General features: G+C 45.3%; 1 protein-coding gene across 1 annotated transcript in view; it reads right to left on the bottom strand.

The window, feature by feature from the left end:
* RYR3 (ryanodine receptor 3) overlaps positions 1-19,835 on the bottom strand; it is a 371,986-nt gene that overhangs the window by 57,016 nt on the left and 295,135 nt on the right. Inside the window, exons 65-69 of the mRNA XM_060096078.1 lie at positions 17,921-18,051; positions 11,011-11,331; positions 8,494-8,734; positions 1,299-1,386; positions 1,111-1,203 (exon numbers count right to left, since the gene is read on the bottom strand). Coding sequence (XP_059952061.1) covers positions 1,111-1,203; positions 1,299-1,386; positions 8,494-8,734; positions 11,011-11,331; positions 17,921-18,051 — 874 coding nt within the window. The remainder of the gene's footprint in view (positions 1-1,110; positions 1,204-1,298; positions 1,387-8,493; positions 8,735-11,010; positions 11,332-17,920; positions 18,052-19,835) is intronic.

Consider the following 19,835-nt stretch of genomic DNA (forward strand, 5'->3'; position numbering starts at 1 on the left):
AGCTGACCAGAGCTAGGCATGCTTGGTGAAGTTTTGGGTGTTGCAGTTTTCACTTTTGGTGGCCCCTGGTCTGCAGCTCTGCATACAAAGGTCTTCTATCCCAAATGGTTATTTGGAAGGTTGCCCCAAGAGCTTTGCTACAAACCCGCGACTGTCATCTTTCCAGAACTGGTTCTCACTTCTGAGGGGTTCCCATGCACACTCTACCTTCCTGGTCCTCAGAGGCAGCACTGTACCCGCAGTGAGAGAGATGCACATCTCAGGTGTCACACGTCCCTTATACGTGACAGTACAGTCAACCCTCACCCAGGCACAATTCTCAGGGGAAGAGAGTCCTGGTAAAGCCACGACAGCCGGGAACGAAACAGCACATTTAAGTAAGCTTTGTTTTTGTGTGTACACCTAGAGGAGTGTGTCTGAGAATTCTCTCCAAGCAAAACCTCACTGTGCAGAGCTGACTCAGGGGGAACCCGGAGGCCGGCTGCCCCTCCTGTATTCAATACTTCGACACCCTCCCTGTAGGTGACTCTGTTTTCAGACAGATGTTTGGAACGCCCTCTTTCAAACATTTCCCTGCAGGGGGATGGACAAATGTTTGGGTTTCTGAATGCAACTCCCGTGGAAAATAAACAGAAGGCATTAAGAGGTCAGCACAGCTGAATAAAGCAGCTACTAGATGTTCAAGATAGGAAGAAAATAAGTGCACTGTAAGAATATGTGTCTACGAAATCTTCAAAGCAAGGCAATGTCCTCACAGCTAATTAAAAGGTGGCTCTAGGCACATGTATTTTTGTAGCTTTTCTACACAGCAAGTAGTTCTACTTTAAAACAAGTAACAGCAGCTTTTGTTTTGGAGACCTCTCGAATGCCTTAGGCAAGTCTTGAAACTTAAGCTTTTTGACGCACAAAGCAGCTATTTATTCATAAAATGTGATGACCATGCTTATTTCAGAGCAGTTTCTTCTGGCTCATTCTCAAAGAAAGAACAGTGCATCTGTTGGTTTCTGTTGTTTGACCTAAACGCAGTAGGAGCTAATCCCTTCATACACCCAAGGTATGTAGCTTAGGTCAAGGTTGGAGAGTCTTTGGAATTGATTTCTATGGACTTACTTTTGACATCTTGCTTTTGCTGTCTCCAGTTAAAAATGCCAAATTATTAATTTCGTTCTGAATCACAAAATTTTGCTCTTCCCTCTTGAAGTTCTAAGTGGGGGGAAATAAAAAAGCAAACATTACAAGGAAGTTGAGGTGTACCTTTCACCACCAACTCTAAATCCAGGGCCCCCATGTGTGCTTACGTGAGATTTACACCACAGGATGAAGACCTCTGCCACCATGCGGAAGAGCTGGTCAGAGTCAGCATCAGGGCTTTTGAGCCAGTTAGATCTGAGGTGAAAGATAAATGAATATGCATGTGGAATTCAGCAATGATTGAAAGAGTCACACTCTAAAAATTATACTGACATCAGATGCACACATTTATCCAGGTAAAATTGCATTCCCATAGAAGGCAATCTTCAGAGAGACTAAATATCAATATATTCCTTGCATGCTTAGATATAGGCATGTAATTGTTGTAGGTATTTTTGAAGACCTACAATAATCATTTCCATTTTACCAAAGGATTCCAGTATTCCCTTAGCAAACAGATGTCAGAAATCAACATTTCAAAATGGTCAAAGGTAAGGTTTTTTTTTGTCCTTTAAACTGAAGAGGTGATTAAGGTTACATTCTAAGTTTTGGGACAGGCCTCCTTTAATCCTCAAGTCTAGCAAGACTAGGACAGTCTTGGTCACTATGACATCTAATCTTGTCAAGCCTCTGAAATTGTGAGCACTCTATAAACAGTTCAGGCCTTGCCCGTTTTCCTTTCAAAGCCACTTTTATGAATGAAATCTGTAAGACAATAAATTTTTTTAACTGTTATATAAAGTGTATAGGCAGAGACCAAACATCTCCTATGCCCTTTGAAATGGTTTGCAAATTCCCTATAAATAGGCATTACTCATTTAAAAAAAGAATACTAGGCTAGGTTAAGAAATTTCACAGTGGCAGCAAGAGGGCTAAATTGCAGTAGAATTCAGTCATTTCCTAAAAGTTGTCTTGCCCCTGTCTTGTGCATTTGAATTATATTTTGAAATGGCTGGGTACTGCATAAAGTAACACATTAGAACTTAAATTGTCTATCGTCTTTCTTAAAGAAAACTTTGGGGCTGTCATGAATGGTCTAAAAAACCTAATGTCCCTTGGTTGTGTGCATGGTAATAGCTATCAAAAAGCCAGTTCCCTAAGCCCTGGGACATCAGACTGAATTGCTCTGAGTAGCCTGTACCTTCTGCTCATTCACGGAAGGTACGAGGCTAAGGAAGAAAGGTGAAGACTCACGAGGCCAAGACCACCTCTGGATTCCTTTCTCATCTCCTCAATTCCTTCCCGCCCTGAGTTCCAGCCTCATGGACATTCTTGTCTAATCTTCCTGGTTTTCTACCTCAACTAGCCTCTCCTTTATAGGCAGACACTACAGGTGGTCTGCCCAACACTCATTCTCCTCTTCTTCCTTAGGCACAAACCCCCCCTTTTACTCCGGGGGGCACTGTGCCCTGCTGAAGGTCACATTACCCAGCCCCCCTCGAGGGACAGCCGTGGAACTAAGTTCTGATCAATGAGATGGAAGAGGAAGTTGTTGGATGAGCCTTCTGGAAAAGCTCTCTAAAAAGGATCAGATAGCTGAAGGTGCCCTTTTGCCTTTCTACTTCCTCTCTGGAATGAAAATATGACAGCTCAAGCTCTAGTTGGCATGTTGCACCTGAAGTAACTTTGAACATGGAAGCCAATGTTAAGGACAGAAAGACAGAGGAGTGAGGGTTTCTAATGAGGACGGCCATACTGGCCATGGATGGCTATCTCTGGACTTCCTTCACATGTGAGGTTTAACTTCTAATTTAAGCCACTCTATAAGGTATCCGTCACTAACAGCAAAATGCAATCCAAACTCGAGGCTTGAGACTGGTAATGCTTTTTGGTTTCTTTCATATTGATTTTTCAGGAGTGCTTTTTCAGGCTCAAGTGTCAGGTTTTATCAGAACTGCCAGCTGTTCCTTCTGTAGCGTTTTGGTTTAAATGTGCTTTATAGGCTTGCACTATGCCTTGAGTGGGAAGAGGCAAGGGGGTCACATCCTATCCCGCTGAGGAAAAGCACAGCCACAGGCGGTGTGAGTCGCAGGAACACTGAAAACAAAATCTCAGGTAAACATTCGCTCACCGGAGAAAGAGGCTTTGCATACCTTTGTCTTCACATGGGAATGCAGTTTCAGCTGAATGAATTTTGTTTACAACACCCTTCTTCCAAGAGGCGGATTTTTTTTTTTTTTTTATTACGGTACGCGGGCCTCTCACCGCTGTGGCCCCCCGCACTGCAGAGCACAGGCTCCGGAAGCGCAGGCCCAGGGGCCATGGCTCACGGGCCCAGCCACTCCGCAGCACGTGGGATCCTCCCGGACCGGGGCACGAATCCGCGTCCACTGCATCGGCAGGCGGACTCTCAACCACTGCGCCACCAGGGAAGCCCCCAAGAGGCGGATTTTTACTCTTTGTCTTTAGTGAGGTTCTTTCTTCAGGTTCAGAATGGTGGGTACACATGGACCCACCATTAAATGTGTTCCCCCAGGCACGTAAACTCTCTGCACCTCTCAAACCAGATTAAGTCAGTATTTGCAGGAGGACAGAAGAAACTGACCTTGCCTCTCCCACTTGCCCGTATACTTCCTACCCCCAAATGATGGAACAAGACTCTCTCCTCCCTGCTCCCAGCCTTCCACACAACTCAGACCTTTCTCAACATTCAGACATTTGATCCTTTGGGAGGTACTTAACCGACCTGTGGGTTTCTTTGATCATCTGCTCTGCATGCTGCCAAAAGGCAGCTGGGAAATGCAAGGCTGTAGGTGGGGAAGACAGTTGGGTTTAGAGGTAAAACAGAAACAAAAAGCAGGAGAATAAAGGAGAGTTAGACTGCTATTGTCAAAATGACAACTTATCAGGTTTGCGAAGAAAGTAAAGCCAGTTATCAGGTTTTGAAAGAAAGTAAAGCCATGTTCGTATATATTCACGGTCCTGTTGTCTGACTAAGAGGTAAGAGCTTATCTCTGTCTTGTCCCTGAGCCTCTTGTAGAGGATACAGCCTGAGGTGGTCACCACACAGGATTTACTTGGATTCCCTTCAACAGTTTGCGAGATGGGTTTTCACCCAAAATCGTACTATTTAAAGTTGGTCGTTTCTGTTCAGAGTGTGTCTGATTTCCAGAAAGGAGGCTGAGATGCTGCTGCCTTGTGTAGAGAGGTCTGTTGAACCTATGTTGACGTATAATCTCCCGGCATGAGGAGATGGAGCCCTGATTCGCCCTGTTCGGACCACAGAAGGCTTGGAGCTCTTGCTCATTCTGGGTCAGCTTCAGGTTCAACACTGACCCACAGAAGCTTCTCTTCAGAAGACTGTTTCAGCTGTCGAAGAGACTTGGAACACTGTTGTGACAGGGCTGAAGGAAGTCCAAAGGTTTAATAGGACGAGAGAAAACAGGGGAGGACAGGACAAGATGGCTCTCTTCAATGTTTAAAGAGCTGCCACAAGAAAGACTGGAGTAGTTTTGTGTGGCTCTAGAGAGCAAAATCAGAGCTGATAGGAGATACAGATTTGAACTCAAAAATGGTTCCGAGTGGGGGGAAGGGGAATTGGATGAAGGTGGTTAAAGATATAAACTTCCAGTTATAAGATAAATAAGTCCTAGGGGCTGTAAGGTGCAACATGATTAATCTAATTAACACTGTATGTTATACATGAAAGTTAAGAGCGTAAATCCCAAGAGTCCTTATCACAAGGAAAAAATACTTTTTCGTGTCTTTTATTTTGTATCTGTGTGAGGTGATGGATGTTCACTAAACGTATTCTAAGCATTTCATGATGTATATAAGTCGAATCGTTCTGTTGTATACCTTACACTTACAGAGGGCTGTGTGTCAATTATATCTCAATAAAACTGGAAGAAAAAAATGAATGAGAAAGAGTTGAACAAAAATGGCTTTAACTGTCTGAAACTAGAATGGGAAGGCACGCACAGTATGGCTGTGCCTGTCATCCATAACTGTGGTGGATAATCAGGCAGGAAATGCACCGCTAGGAAAAGGGAAGAGGATATTGATTCATCCAGTTATAGGTAAGATGAGCTGGCCTCTATTATTCCTGCCAACTCCACAATCCTGTGCTTCCAAGCCAGCCAATTCTTTTGGGTGAAGAAAGAACTTGAAGGAGGTAAAGGCACACACACAGGAAGGAAGTATTTCTAAGCGAGGCTCAGATGGCCATAATGCTCCCTGGTGTTCAGGGAAGAAAGGGTTGAAAAGTGGGGATGAATGAATTAGTGATGATCTCAAAGACCCTCTGACATTGCCATTTTTAGCAACTGTCAAACAACGTGTAAGTGGAACACACTCTATCTTGCATCTTGATTGTCAATAGTGACAAATGCAGTTAAAGAGCTATTCCAGGGGCAACCTTACTCTACTTTCATTTCTGTTTTCACCTCAAACTCTGACAGATTCCTTCGCTAACCTGCTAAGATAATTATGTTATCAGAAATGACTAAAATGATGACCCTGAAAGCAGGATTTCTTTTGAAACAGTAAAATTCCCCACAGATAGGTAAGGAATTTCATACACATACACACACACACACATATATAGTGTGTGTAAGATGTTTATTTTGCAAAGCTAAATATAAGTAATCTTACATAAATATTTTAAACAGTAAGTACAATTTACCTTATGAAGTAAATGCTAAAATGGGCATATCCAGACCTATTCCTTGCCCATGACAGAATGGCGTACCACTCAAAAAGTCAGCAATGTTCCCCCCAATATCCCTAGGTCTTTTCAGTATCTACAATGAAGTATTTTAAAATTAAACCTTCCCAAACTTACATTTGAGGCCTCTAAGCTTTAAGAGGGTGTGGTATAATAAAAACATCTATTTGGTCTTTGCCTTCCACTGGGACCAACAGTCCTTTGTTCCTTTGCCTGTTCATGAACATTAGGCTCCTATGCCTTCACTTCCCCCTCATCCAGCTTAAATCCCATGGCCAATCTTTAGAATTACCCTCTAATATACACCCTCAACTCCCTAACCCATTTTTCTTCGTCACACTCATTTTGCAAAGCCCCAACCCTGGTTAAATCCAACTCTCTTCCCAGTCTGGGCCTGTACCTGGCAGCCAAACTGGCTGGAGAAAAACATGACTTGCCAATGGGTCCCACTTTAAATTCACGTCCGCAGACCTCAAGTGGGGCCCTGGATGCTGCCCGGCAATCCCCCCCACTTCCCTGGTCCATCTGCTCTCCCACTCTCCCTGGGCCCTGCCTCCTTCCTCCTCAAACCTCCAAGCACCTTCTCTATCTTAAAAACTCTCCTCTTGGGCTTCCCTGGTGGCGCAGTGGTTGAGAGTCCACCTGCCGATGCAGGGGACACAGGCTCGTGCCCTGGTCCGGGAGGATCCCACGTGCTGTGGAGTGGCTGGGCCCATGAGCCAACTTCTTCCCCCAGCTAGCAGCCCGTTTCTCTGTTCCCCTTTATAGTAAAACTCCTTGAATAAGTTGCCTGTACTGCTATCTCCAAGTCCTTTTCTCCCATTCTCTTCCAACCTACTCCAAAGATGTCCTCATCTCCATCGCCCCAATGAAGCTGCTCTTGTCAAGGTCACCAATAACCTTCATTCATCATTCTTTTCTCCTGGAAATCCCTTGTGAAGTTGGCATCCAGGACACAACATTCTGTTGGTTTCCTCCTGTCTCACTGGTGGCTCCCTCTCAGTCTCACTCACAGGTTCCTTCTCTTCTGCCTGACCTGAGCACATGGGCTCAGTCCTTAGAACTCTTCTCTCTCCCTCTCAAGCCTTTATTTATCTCATCCAGTCTCATGTCGCTCAAAGACCACATATCAACGTGTAGATGACTCTCAAATTCTCATGTCTACACTAGACCTCCCTCCTGAACTCTGGACTCATATATTCAACTGCCCACTCAACATTTTCATTTTTGTATTGAAGAGGAAACTCAAATTTAACACGACTGAAAGTGATATCCTGATCTTGCCCTGAAAAAACTTCTGTATCCACAATCCTCCCCAACTCAAATGCTGGGAACTCCACCCTTCCATTTGCCCAGAATCATCTTTGACTCCCCTCTTTTCTCTTATTGCCAATCTGCATGTCCCAAGGGCTGTACCTTTAAAACAGGCCCAGAATCTGACATCTTCTGTCAACCTGCATTGCTACCAGCCTGGTCCCAGCCACCACCAACTCTTTTTTTTTTCTTTTTAATTGTGGTAAAATATACGTAACATAAAATTACTCATTAGCAACATTTAGTACAACTATCACTATCTAGTTTCAGAACATTTTCAGGACTCTGAAAGGAAACCCTGCCCCATGATGCAGGGGCTCCCCATCCTCTGCCCCAGCCCTGGCACCACTAGTCCACTCTGCACCCTCAGCTCTTGACTGGGTCATCAGGAGCCTCTCGGCCGGTCTCCTCACTTCCTTATTTGCCCTGATCCCTCACCACAGCGTTCAAAGACTGAGTCAGATCATATCACAGCTTATCTTCAAACCTGCACCAAGTGCTCATCTCGCTCGGAGGAGAAGCCCTGGCCCCGTGGAGAGAAGATGGCTTCTTGGACGTCTCCTCCTGCTTTCCTGGCCCCTCACTCTTCTCCAGCTCTACTGGCCTCCTCGTGATGCCCTGAACATCCCAACACACACCCCTTCCTCAGGGCTTGTACCAGATGTTTCCTTTTCCTGGGAACATAACCCTTCCCCAGACCTGCACGGTTCCCGACCTCACCTCCTTCGGGTCAGTGTTCAAATGTCGCTTTCTCAGTTAACATTCTTTTAAACCTGCCACGCCTGGCACTCCTAATTCCCTTTATTTTGCTTGTATAATTTACTTAGATAAGTAAATTATAAGTAAAGTGTATAAGTAGATCTATAAGTATATAAGTAAGTATATTGTAAATATGCAAGTATTTGTTTTGTTTATTGTCTGCTTGCCCCACTCTCCTGCCGGAATGAAAGCTCCCTGGGCCAACATCTCTTTCTGTTTTGTTCTCTCTTGTCCCCTAATGCCTACACCAGTGCCTGACACCCAGTCAGTAATGTCTGTTGAATGAATGTGTGATAGAGCAGCAGAGGGGCAGAAGTGGGTCACTGCTGCCCTTATTTGACTAAGCCCCTCTTCCCTGTGGTGACCTGTGAAGATGGAAGGGGTGGCCATGCCACTGATCATGCAGAATCACTGGCCAAGGAGAGCACTGCCCAGAGGTCCCACGCCGGGGATTCTGTGGGGGAGGGGCACTGGTGGTGGCGGCTGTGACCTCCCTCTCTCACCGGTAACAAAACCCAATACCGTCTCTCCATCCTGGGGACTTGGCTAGGCCTCCTCGGTACCTGTTGTTGTCCACGTAGCGGATCAGCATGGGGTAGAAGGCATAGAGGTCTCTGCAGAGGACGGCAAACTCATCCAGGATGAGGAGCTCTGCCTCCTGGGTGTCCCCTCTGCTGTCGGCTTTCAACTGCTCCTCCTCCTGCACGGTCTTCACAGCCTTCTTCTTCAGCTTCTCCAGGGTTGGGATGAAGTGGCTTCTTAGCAGGTCCGCCCTGGCTTTGCTGATGATTGGCTGGGCATACACTGTGTTTGCAAACAAAGGGCCTCCCCCTCATTTTGCATGTTATGACAATCGATGAAAGGAAAGAAGTGATACTCAAAGGTGAGGCTGTGAAAAGCCATCAACTCAGGATGGCACTTGCCCTTCCTTCATCCTCTGCTTGGCACTTCCATCTCATGAAGCCTCAGTTGCTGGGGGTGGGGGTGGAGCTACAGGAGAAGGTCTCTATTCCTGTTCTGCTTCTCTAGGCCATGGGGAAACCTTGCCACCCTTTAACTCTTCACGTATGGCGTTTGCTATACCTCTGAGCTCTTCATAACAGACTATCTTGTTTCATTTTAGAGTACATTCATGTTGGTTTTGGCTCACGAGCTAGATTATAAACATTTTATTCATAATAACCAACACTGTGCTGAGTCAAGAGTAGGCACTCAATACTACATTTTCTGGTTTATAGAAAAATCTCTTGTTAAAAATATATGGACCCAACCACAGTTCTCAGCCCCCAGGACTTGAGAACTGCCAACCTACTGCCTGGGGACTCCTCTGGGCCCTGGGAAAAGCAGAGAAACTACTATCATCTATAATAAACTGAGAGGCAGACTGGGGTGGCCACTAGAAGTCAATGAGCAGAAACAAGCAATCAGTGGGAACTGGGACTATGATTCCAGCCTTCTTGAAGAGAAAGATAAAACTTACATGTCTCATCGAGTTTCTTAAATGGAATATCCTATTGGTCTAATCCATAATAAAGATGAGAATCAGAGTAATTATTTAAAGATAAGTGAAATAAAATTCTCAAGAGTCATGAACCATTCACAAAGTGCATTGTGTATTTTGTGTATTTCAAAGTTTCTTTCATGTAGGGCGTTTCAACTGGAAACAGCCTATAATCCAGCACTTTTTCTTCTTAATCTCACTTTACCTTATTTTTTGCTTTCATAAATAAGGCTGTTTTAGAAAGAGAAGGCGAAAACAGTTCTCTGCTGAGAAGCATTAACCAACAGGTCGAAACAACACTGTGATGGCTCACATTTCACACTCCAGCCTTCACCGGGCTGCATTTCTGCTTTGGATCTGGAATCGGAATGGCTGTTCCAGATATGGGTGGTTTGAGGTTGCTATTTAAAATGGACTCTGTTTAGGCACCAGGAATGAAGTGGCCTAACTGAACGAGATCTGGGTTCACCTGTGAAATAACAGGTCAAGTTCAGTTCCCATCAGTGTGCTGTGACATCTTTCCACTGCACCTCTGGGGAAGCTAAGGGAGTCCATCCTTCCATTACCTTCCTTCCCTTAATCCAGATTTAGAAATTAGAGCTCCTCAACAAATTGCCTTAGGGTTAACAATATTCTTGGGCTAATAGGTAAGAAAGGAACATGCCAACTTTATCTACTCATATGTTCCCAGAGGCCTATACTGTCTAGGAGCCATCAGTACCCAAAGTATTTATAATTTGAAGTTCATTTCAGAGACAGGAAGGCGGTAGACATTTTCTTCCTTGGAATATCTACTCATTTGTCCAGGAAGCTAATAGCTACCACTGATCCCACTGCTGGGTTTTATGGTTAGGAGATTGTAGGGGTGAAACAGCTATGGTCCATGAAAACTGCAGGTCCATCAAAGGCAATGACTTTGCTTTAGCTTCTGTCTTCTCAACTCTACTCTGACAGAGGACACTAAAATATTCATGGTTTCCTGACTGTGGAAAGTGTGGTTACTAATTTTCCAAGGCTCTCCTCTTTTGGAGTTGTTTCAGGAGCAGAAAATCAGCTAACAACATTCATTAAGAGCCTACTGCATGCAAGGAGGAATACAAAACAAGACGGAGATCCAAGTGAGGCTACTGTGAACCTAAGTTAGAGAGTGTCTTAGGAAGCATAAAGTGAAATACAAATGCTAGAAACTTACAGTACAGCTCAGATGGGAGTGAGTTTTGTACGTGTGGAAAACACGCAGGATCACTTACCAAGAACATATGGACAATTATTACTGTAAGAGCAAATGGAATTCTTAAGTACCAAAAGCAAATAAGCAATGATCATGGGAGTCGGGTAGAGTTTATCAAGAAGGGCTTCCTGGAGATTCGAGGGACCTGAATTAGTTGGGGAGTTAGGCAGGAGCATTTGCTCCAGGAAGCTCTACAGGGGAATAAGTCAATTCTTTTCACTGTTAAATATAAGTGTGGGGAGGGGGAATAGCTTAAAGATAGACTAAGAGAAGAAAAGAGAGTCCGGGTGTCTTGGGGCTGGGGCTGGGGCTGGGGCCAGGGCCGGGGAGGAAAGGCATGTGTGGTACCTGCAATGCGCTTCATCCAGGAGGCCTCGTCGATGCCCAGGTTGTTGTTGATGATTTTCAGAATGTTGCCCAGGATGACACTGAGGTGTTCAGAGGTGACCTTGGTGCACCAGGGCCCTGTGCTGGGGGGCAGGTGCTCAGGCCCCCGCTCCCACCAGTAGGACAGGTAGTTGCAGAGCATGGGCAAGATCACCTCGATGACGTGGGGCATCTCCGTGTACCGGGCCCCTGACTCGGCCAGGTCGTTGATTTCCTTCATCAGGCCTTCCAGCTGGGGGATGTCAGGGCACATCTCCTCCACCGTGTCTGGCATCCCCAGAACTGACCAAGAGGGTACAGGAAGAATAAAGGGACAGTAATTCAAAAGCACAAATAGTGCAACCTTCTCTCTCTCTGTCCACCCCTCCTTTGGTCTTTAGACATGATTTTCCACCCCAGAGCCTCAAACAAGTAAGCTCCAGATACAGAGGAGCTTTTGCTCTCCTGCTGCCTTTGTAAAGACTGAAGCTTCCAGAGGCTGGGTTATCTTCTAGATGTCATATTCAGGTTAAAACACTTAAACTGAACCTTTTTTTTTTTTTTTTTTACATCTTTATTGGAGTATAATTGCTTTACAATGGTGTGTTAGCTTCTGCTTTATAACAAAGTGAATCAGCTATACATATACATATGTTCCCATATCTCCTCCCTCTTGCGTCTCCCTCCCTCCCACCCTCCCCATCCCACCCCTCCAGGTGGTCACAAAGCACTGAGCTGATCTCCCTGTGCTATGCGGCTGCTTCCCACTAGCTATCTATTTCACGTTTGGTAGTGTATATATGTCCATGCCTCTCTCTCACCCCGTCACAGCTCACCCCTCCCCTTCCCCATATCTCCAAGTCTATTCTCTAGTAGGTCTGTGTCTTTATTCCCATCTTACCCCTAGGTTCTTCATGACATTTTTTCTTAGATTCCATATATATGTGTTAGCATACAGTATTTGTCTTTCTCTTTCTGACTTACTTCACTCTGTATGACAGACTCTAGGTCCATCCACCTCACTACATATAACTCAATTTCGTTTCTTTTTATGGCTGAGTAATATTCCATTGTATATATGTGCCACATCTTCTTTATCCATTCATCCGATGATGGACACTTAGGTTGTTTCCATCTCCTGGTTATTGTGAATAGAGCTGCAATGAACATTTTGGTACATGACTCTTTTTGAATTACGGTTTTCTCAGGGTATATGCCCAGTAGTGGTATTGCTGGGTCATATGGTACTTCTATTTGTATAAACTGAATCTTAAAGGAGCATAACAGAGACATGGCCGAGGGACATTTCATAAGACTTCTCTGTGACACAGTCAGTCTCTTGCTTCTCTATCCTGGCCTCAGTGCATGCACTCTGCAGGAAAGGCAGGGCTAGGAGAAAAGCAACCCATTGTTGCTGAGTTGCCAATTTGTGGTTGGGTCACCTGGATCATGTCTGTACTGTTTCAAAAAGGAAGAGGAAACATCTTGCATCAAAGATTCTTTCAGCTGGACCAGAGACAACACTTTCCATCCAGTTGAAATTTCGGGGAAGAAAACTTTGCACATACATTGATTTCTGCATTTACAAAAGAAGTTATTGATGACCTGAAGTAACCTTTGCCAAGACCTCTTGTCATTCGCTTAAACCTTTTTGTTTCTGAAGGTTTATGTGCGAGGAACAGTGAGTCAGCCCTATCTCCTCCTCACACTGAGTGACCGAGGTCACTTCACTGAACGAGGACAGACAGGATGAGATGATACAGAGTTCAACATTAAACGTTGTCAGATACAAGAATAGCAAACAGAAGAAGCCGAGGGGATATCTGTCTTGTTCTTCTTAAGGCAAACGACACTCTTTCCCTCCAAGACAGGAGGAGAGACCAGAAACATCCTGAGGTTCCTGATGGGTGAGACAAAAACAAGGGCTCTGAGTGGCAGGGCGGGGCATGGTTGAAAAGAAGCACAAGCTGAAAGCTCTGCAGAGTGTCCATTTATGTCATAGCCCACAGGGTCCGCCTGGGCCTGGGAGGCAGCTCATTGCAGACTCCACCCACAGGCCAAACTTCTCACAGTAGGGCCGAAGCATCAGACACCAGGGGGGCTAGGGAGTCAGAGAAGCAACAGGAAAATGTGGTGCATTTTAGATCCACTAGTGGAGCCTATTAGATCCACTAGAAGACTTGAGGAAATTCTTTTTGATATTAGAAGTAAAGTGTAAAGGTCTCATGAATTTCAAAGGACAAAGCAGAAACTTCAAATAAAATGTGACGTTCAGTGAATTGGGTTGTGCCTGCAGGCCCTTTGCCGTGGGGTTACTGCTGGTGTGAAGTCTCTCTCTTTTCTAGATTTTAAGTCCATAGGAATGGAAGGGTTAATGAATAAGAGGCCACAGCAAATTCCTTGGCCTTTAGGAATGTTGGCCAATTGAAGGGACTGTCTTGATTTCTGTCATAATTGTCCTGCCTGGAGCAGAGATCCAGAATAATCCTGGCTGCCTTGCAGACAATGAATCGGTAGCTGTTACAAGTGGTTCTAGGAGATGGTGTGCAGCTGCACAGTGATGGACGACTCGGAAGAGCCTCCCTGCTATGGAGCAGGCCCTGTGAGGTGCTAACACCCTTTCCCTAACTGTGATTTTCTGTTGCTATCGGTATGGCCTTTTGGCAGGTAGAAGGCTACAGATCTCTCTTCCTTGGAAGTTAGGAGTGAACCAATGTCCTTTAAATCCAGACAATTCAAAAGGACTAGTAGCATGAAAGCCAAAGAACATCGAACTCCTATGATTTACAGCATAAGGGAATTATACAGGTTAGACATGATCCACTGCCAGTGCTGGTCATTTGCAGAGAACAAGTCCAGCCTGTACCTTCCTTGCTGCAGAGCAGCAGGAATCAGGGGTGACATCAACATGGGGGTCTGGGGAGACTCTCACAAACAAAATCATTTGACACATACAGTGTCAGGATCAATAGGTACGAACAGTACAGTCAAACATTCTACCTTCAAGCTCTGCACACAGAACAATGCCAAGTGCCACAGATGCAACTGAAGTTTACAACTGTTTGCTATAAAATTATACGTGAGAAGGCTCAGGGTGTGTGTGTGTGTTTAAATGTCACATAGACGATACATCATCATGGACACTTTTTTTTTCCCACCTGAGAGAAACACAGAGTTGCTTGAGGTTGCTTCACTGGAGTCATTACAATGACCTTTAAAAGTTATTTATATGTAATTGGTCCTCGAGGGGAAGAAACATTTGTGATTTACGTGTTGTTTTGTTCTTCAAATGCCACATAATAAACCCGCAGAATGAATGCTGCTGAGTTAGCTACCTGAAAAACAGCTCAGCTGGGTCCTATTAGAATCAGACACAAGAATGTAAGCGGGGACCATTAGAACACACTGGCCTTTCATCTGCTAGACCAGTGGTTCTCAAGGTGAAATCCTCCCACCAGCAGCGGCAGCATCACCTGGAAACTTGTTAGGACCTTCAGAATCCAGACTGACTGAATTACAAACTCTAGGGGTAGGACTTGGCATTCTTTAACAAGCCTTTTGAATGATTCTAATACATGCTAGTGTCTGAGAACCACTGGGCACCAATGAGTTAGATTCCAAAGTAGTATTTTCTTCACCAAGCAGCTCTTCCCTCAAGAAGACAGCATCAGAGAGCACCGTCTCTGTAGTACAGGCAGACAGCTTACATGGAAACTGGACCTCCTTTCTCTCTGGTTGATTTTTCCAATAAGGATTTGGGAAGTAAACTGGCTAGTGAATAGGATGTTTTGGTCAATCTAATATTCTGATTCATAGACCACTGCCACACATAACCAAAGATTTTATCTAGTTTTATCTAGCACATAACAGTATTAAACCTTTTCCAGTTTTTGGATGAGTCAGAAAATGCTCCAGGACATTACAAGATAGAAGAGTTCCTAATATGAGTAACTCTGCTGGCAAAACACCAACTGTTAATTAATAGAGATGCCCAACTGACTGAAGCCTTGATAAATCAGTTCATATTGTATTTCTCCACCGAAGACTCACATCATTTGTCACGTCACACCATCTGTCACATTCCTTTCCCCCCTTGGTCCCTCAGGCCACCTACTTTGTATAATGAATGAAGTCTACCTTCTCAGAGTCCATCAAGCCATCAGTCATTCTCTGGCTCCAGGCAAACCTGGTTATCCCAGAATAAATATTCACGTACACTCTACTTTTCAACAGTCATGCACATGGTCAGCATTCAGTCTTTGTTGATTCTTTTTTTTTTTAAGATTTGATTTTATTTATTTTTGGCTGCCTTGGGTCTTTGTTGCTGTGCACGGGCTTTCTCTAGATGCGGTGAGCGGGGTCTACTCTTCCTTGCGGTATGCGGGCTTCTCACTGCTTTGGAGCATGGGCTCTAGGTGCGCGGGCTTCAGTATTGTGGCGTGTGGGCTCAGTAGCTGTGGCTCGCGGGCTCTAGAGTGCAGGCTCAGTAGTTGTGGCACGCAGGCTTACCTCTGGGAGCTCAAGAGCAGAGTAGGTCTCTCTCTTTCCCAAGGTGCAAGCTCTACACATTGGTGATACACAGACAGAGACACACTTTTTCTTGAATCACAGTTGGAGCAGAATAAACGTATTAGTATCCAGCACTGTCATGACTGGACCCATGTCCCTCTGGAGTTGGGAAGCAACACTTTAGCTGGCTTTTGCCTACAGATGTCACAGCCCTTCCTCAACTTTGCCAAAGCCTGCTCAGTTGTTCAGCTCCTACTTTAGCTGCAGGATGTGACTCATTCGGAATCATGAGACGGTAGAGAAAAACAAGGTTGGAACTATATTTTTCCTAGTCCATGAAAGGGGAGGAAGGGTGAGATGAGGCTAAGGAGGTTGGGGAATTAACTGAGAGACTTCACGTGAGACTTTGGAATGTGGAGGCATCTTGGCAATGCTTCTCTCTCGAGGAGCTCTGAGAACACTAGTCTCCGCTGTATTCTAGCTCAGGAAGAGAACTTTAAACAGTCTTGTCTAAATTGTCCTGGTCATTCTTTCTGGGGGTCATGTGCTTCTTTCATCTGAAGTAAGGAAAGCAAGTGAGAATAAAGCCCACCAAGGCTTATTTGTACTCTGGATTCTTAGATGGAAATAAGAGTGGTGACAGAGAAAAGTGTGCCAGGAACCTTTCCTCTCCTAGAACCCTTAGGACTCATGATAGCTTGAAAAGAGGGCTTGAACCAAATGGAACTGATGCACAGTCTAGTCATCTGCTGGCACTGTGCATCAATATTTTAAGAAAATGTTGGTTCTGAATAGGATAGGTTCTGGTTAGAAATGGTTTACTATGATTTTGGGGGGTCTGTTTCTCTTAATACTGATCAGACCCATGGTGTGGTAATTTTTGCTTCATGTCGCATCAAATCATTGTAGTTCTCTCCAGTTGGAGTCCAAGCTTCATTCAAGGTTCCTGCTGGAAGCTCTTCTGTTCTAATCCATTGCCTTTCAGCAGGATCACAATCCATCCATACATGGGGACTCTCTCTTTTACCCTCCAGAAGCAGGTTTACCACCTGCCTTGGATTCCAGTTCTAGGTTATCCTAGAAGAGGGGGTGGGAAAACTTTTCCTATAAAGGCGTCAGACAGTAAATATGTTAGCCACTGCAGGCCCGACAGTCTTTGCTGCTACTACTCAACTGTGTCACTGCAGTTGGAGGGGAACAGAATGGGCCACCCCCAAACATGTCCCTTTGGCAGAGGGATTACTTTGAGCTGATTATTTTTAAGAAACTGCACACCCAGGAGAGTGTCTGAAAACAGAGTTACTCTCTTGTAAGGAAAATCTGCATTTATAAAGAAAGTTTACCTTAGATACAAGTGCCTGTACCAGAAGAGAGCTCTTGCCCGAGATTACTTTTTCATCTGAAAGACTCACGTGCATGGCAGGGCAAACTGTTTACCAAATCCTTCCTCTTCTCACTTTCCGATGAATTGCTACCCGCTTTGAAACCTCAGACTCCTAACCCTTTCCTTAGATCAGGATGGTGAATAAGCCTCAACTGTTGGGCTGGCTTTTGAGTCTCATATCTCTGTGGGGCTCCCTTATGTACACATATGTACAGAAGTTAAAGTTTGTTTTTCTCCTGTCATTCTGTCTTTTTTTTAGTGGGGGGCTGGTTCTCAGCCAAGAATGATGAAGCATAGACGGAAAATTATTTTTCCTCCCCTACACAGTGCTAAAACAGCTGCAGACAACATGTAAATGAGTGGGTGTGACCATGTTCTAATAAAACACCATTTACAAAAATCAGCAGCAGGCCAGATTAGGCCCGTGGCCAGAGTTTGCCAACCACTGTTCTAGAACTCAGTGCATCAACACTCCTGTCAAATTCTCTTTCTTGTAGAATTTCAGTTCCTTTTTGTGTTTTTCTCTGCTTTATTTTCCCCAAAGATGGAGAACACGTGGTCATCATCCTTGGAAACACGGCCTGTCTGTGGACTTGAAGAGTGTAACGAGGTTATTAGTGCAGCTGTGCCCCTCCCACTGACACTCTGGAGAGGAGCTGTAAAGGGCAGTCATATCCCCAGGTGCAGAAAGAGAATGGAGACCAGGGCAGACAGGAGAGCCTGAAGTTTTAGGATGCAAGGGATTTAGAAATCAACTACACTGTCTCCTCATTTTACAGAAGATGGAACCAAAGTCTAGTGCTAACAAAGTACTTGCCTGTGCCCACTTTTCCGGCAAGATGGAGACATGCCATATGGTCCCAGTTCTGACCTCCCGGCCCCTCCCAGACCACATGCACCAGCAACAGTGCTGCAGGCTGCCGTCCCTGCCTGCGTGGCCTTCCCTCCCGCTGCTTTCTTCAAGCACATCAGTGATGACCTCTGTGGGATGATACTTACTAGACCTCTCCCTGGGGGTTTTGGCGTTGAAGACTGAGAGTGGGTTGTAGCAGTCAAGGGTGGGCTCCAGGAATGCCACTGGTATGGCAGCTGCCAGTGAGGCCAGGCATTCTCCAAGGGCAGGACGTTGCCTGGAAACAAAGAAGTCCATTTAGAAGTGGTGACACCCCCATGCTGGCCCCATGCATTGGTGGGCCACTTCCCCATAGATAGCTCCCCTGGACAGCCTGGGCCCCAGGCTCAGCAAGGTTGCATGCTTTTCCCCCTCCCTCACCTTTCTCTGGGCACTAACCAATGGTTTACAATGGTCTCACTCCCTGGTACCTAGTTCTCAAGCAACTAAGGTGATATAATACACTATGTAGCTTTGTTCCTCTCTCCCAGCATCTCTGAGAGCAAGTTTTGCCATCACCCAAATTGAATCGGATCTTCCTGGTTCTCAGAATGTTTTGAAATCTTCTGTGTAATTTCTCTGTGTCTGTTCCCTGTGAATGGAGCTTGTGTCCACCAGTGGGAACAGTAGATAATGGGCCAAAAGCACCAATAAGACACAAAACTAAAAGCCTGCTTTGCAAGAGAAACAACAGGTCCTAAAACACATTGCTTGATTTAGACGAAAGAGCTCTAACACCTATTACTTCTCTTTTTCTCCACAAACATTTGTGTGTCCACCATGTTTTAAGCTCTGGGTTTTAAGTGCTTCTCTGAAACAAGCAATCAGTCAAAAACAAAATGCTTGGGATCCCTAGTTCAGATTTGTATTGGATTGGCCAAAAACCCAAACGAACTTTTTGGCCAACCCAATCGCTCTCCGGCTGAGAGGCGTTGTGCTGCTTGCAGGATAACCAAGGCTTCAAGAAGAAGTGATGGGAACCAGCCACCAGCTGGTCAAAGCAGAGCTAGTACTGAAATAGTGCTTCCCCTCGCAGACCTGGGCTTAGCCTTGGAGTTGTACTTTCTAACCCCGCAGGTCCTTTCTGCTAGTGAGATGACACAGTGACAATGCTGGCTAGAAGGGCCCCATATGGGGGCTGACATCTGTTGCTTTCTGATGAATGGGAGACCAGAGCCATCTGGTTTCCACCCATCAATATCTTTTCTCTGCCACTCACTGGCATTCAATCACAGACAGACTACATGCCCGCCTTGTGAGTTACACAAGTGATGTCAGTTCCCAAACAAGGGGAAAAATTTCTTCAAATAAACCAATAATGTGAGTCTTTTGTTAGACTGTGATACAAAGATAGCTAGTGGAAAATGCAGACAGTAGGTCGATAATGAAGAGTTGGAAGGGTTTACAGGGTTCAAGCTTACAGGGTTGTTGCCTTCCTCTGTGACGGATCAACTCAAACTGAGCGTGGATACTGTGTATATGAAGCCTGCTAGCAGAAACTTCGGGAGTGGAGGGTATCAGGCTGCATCTTGGGGGGTGTTACAGAACCATCATGGAGGGGCTTCCTTGGTGGCGCAGCGGTTGAGAATCTGCCTACCAATGCAGGGGATATGGGTTCGAGCCCTGGTCTGGGAAGATCCCACATGCCGCGGAGCAACTGGGCCCATGAGCCACAACTACTGAGCCTGCGTGTCTGGAGCCTGTGCTCCCCAACAAAGAGAGGCTGCGATAGTGAGAGGCCCGTGCACCGCGATGAAGAGTGGCCCCCACTCGCCGCAACTAGGGAAAGCCCTCACACAGAAACAAAGACCCAACACAGCCAAAAATAAATAAATAAATTAATTAAAACAAAAAGAACCATCATGGAGAAAACCGCCAGCTAGAGAGGGCACACTTGGAGCCAAGAGCAAACAACCTACTACTGCAATTCTGTGGAAACAGGAAGGCATTCAGTTCTCAGGGTTCCCTTCAGCTCCCACCAAAACCCAAACCCAAACCCAAGACCGCGTTAACTGCTCTTCA

Source organism: Mesoplodon densirostris, chromosome 4 (assembly GCF_025265405.1).
Source record: "Mesoplodon densirostris isolate mMesDen1 chromosome 4, mMesDen1 primary haplotype, whole genome shotgun sequence".
Classification (NCBI taxonomy): domain Eukaryota; kingdom Metazoa; phylum Chordata; class Mammalia; order Artiodactyla; family Ziphiidae; genus Mesoplodon; species Mesoplodon densirostris.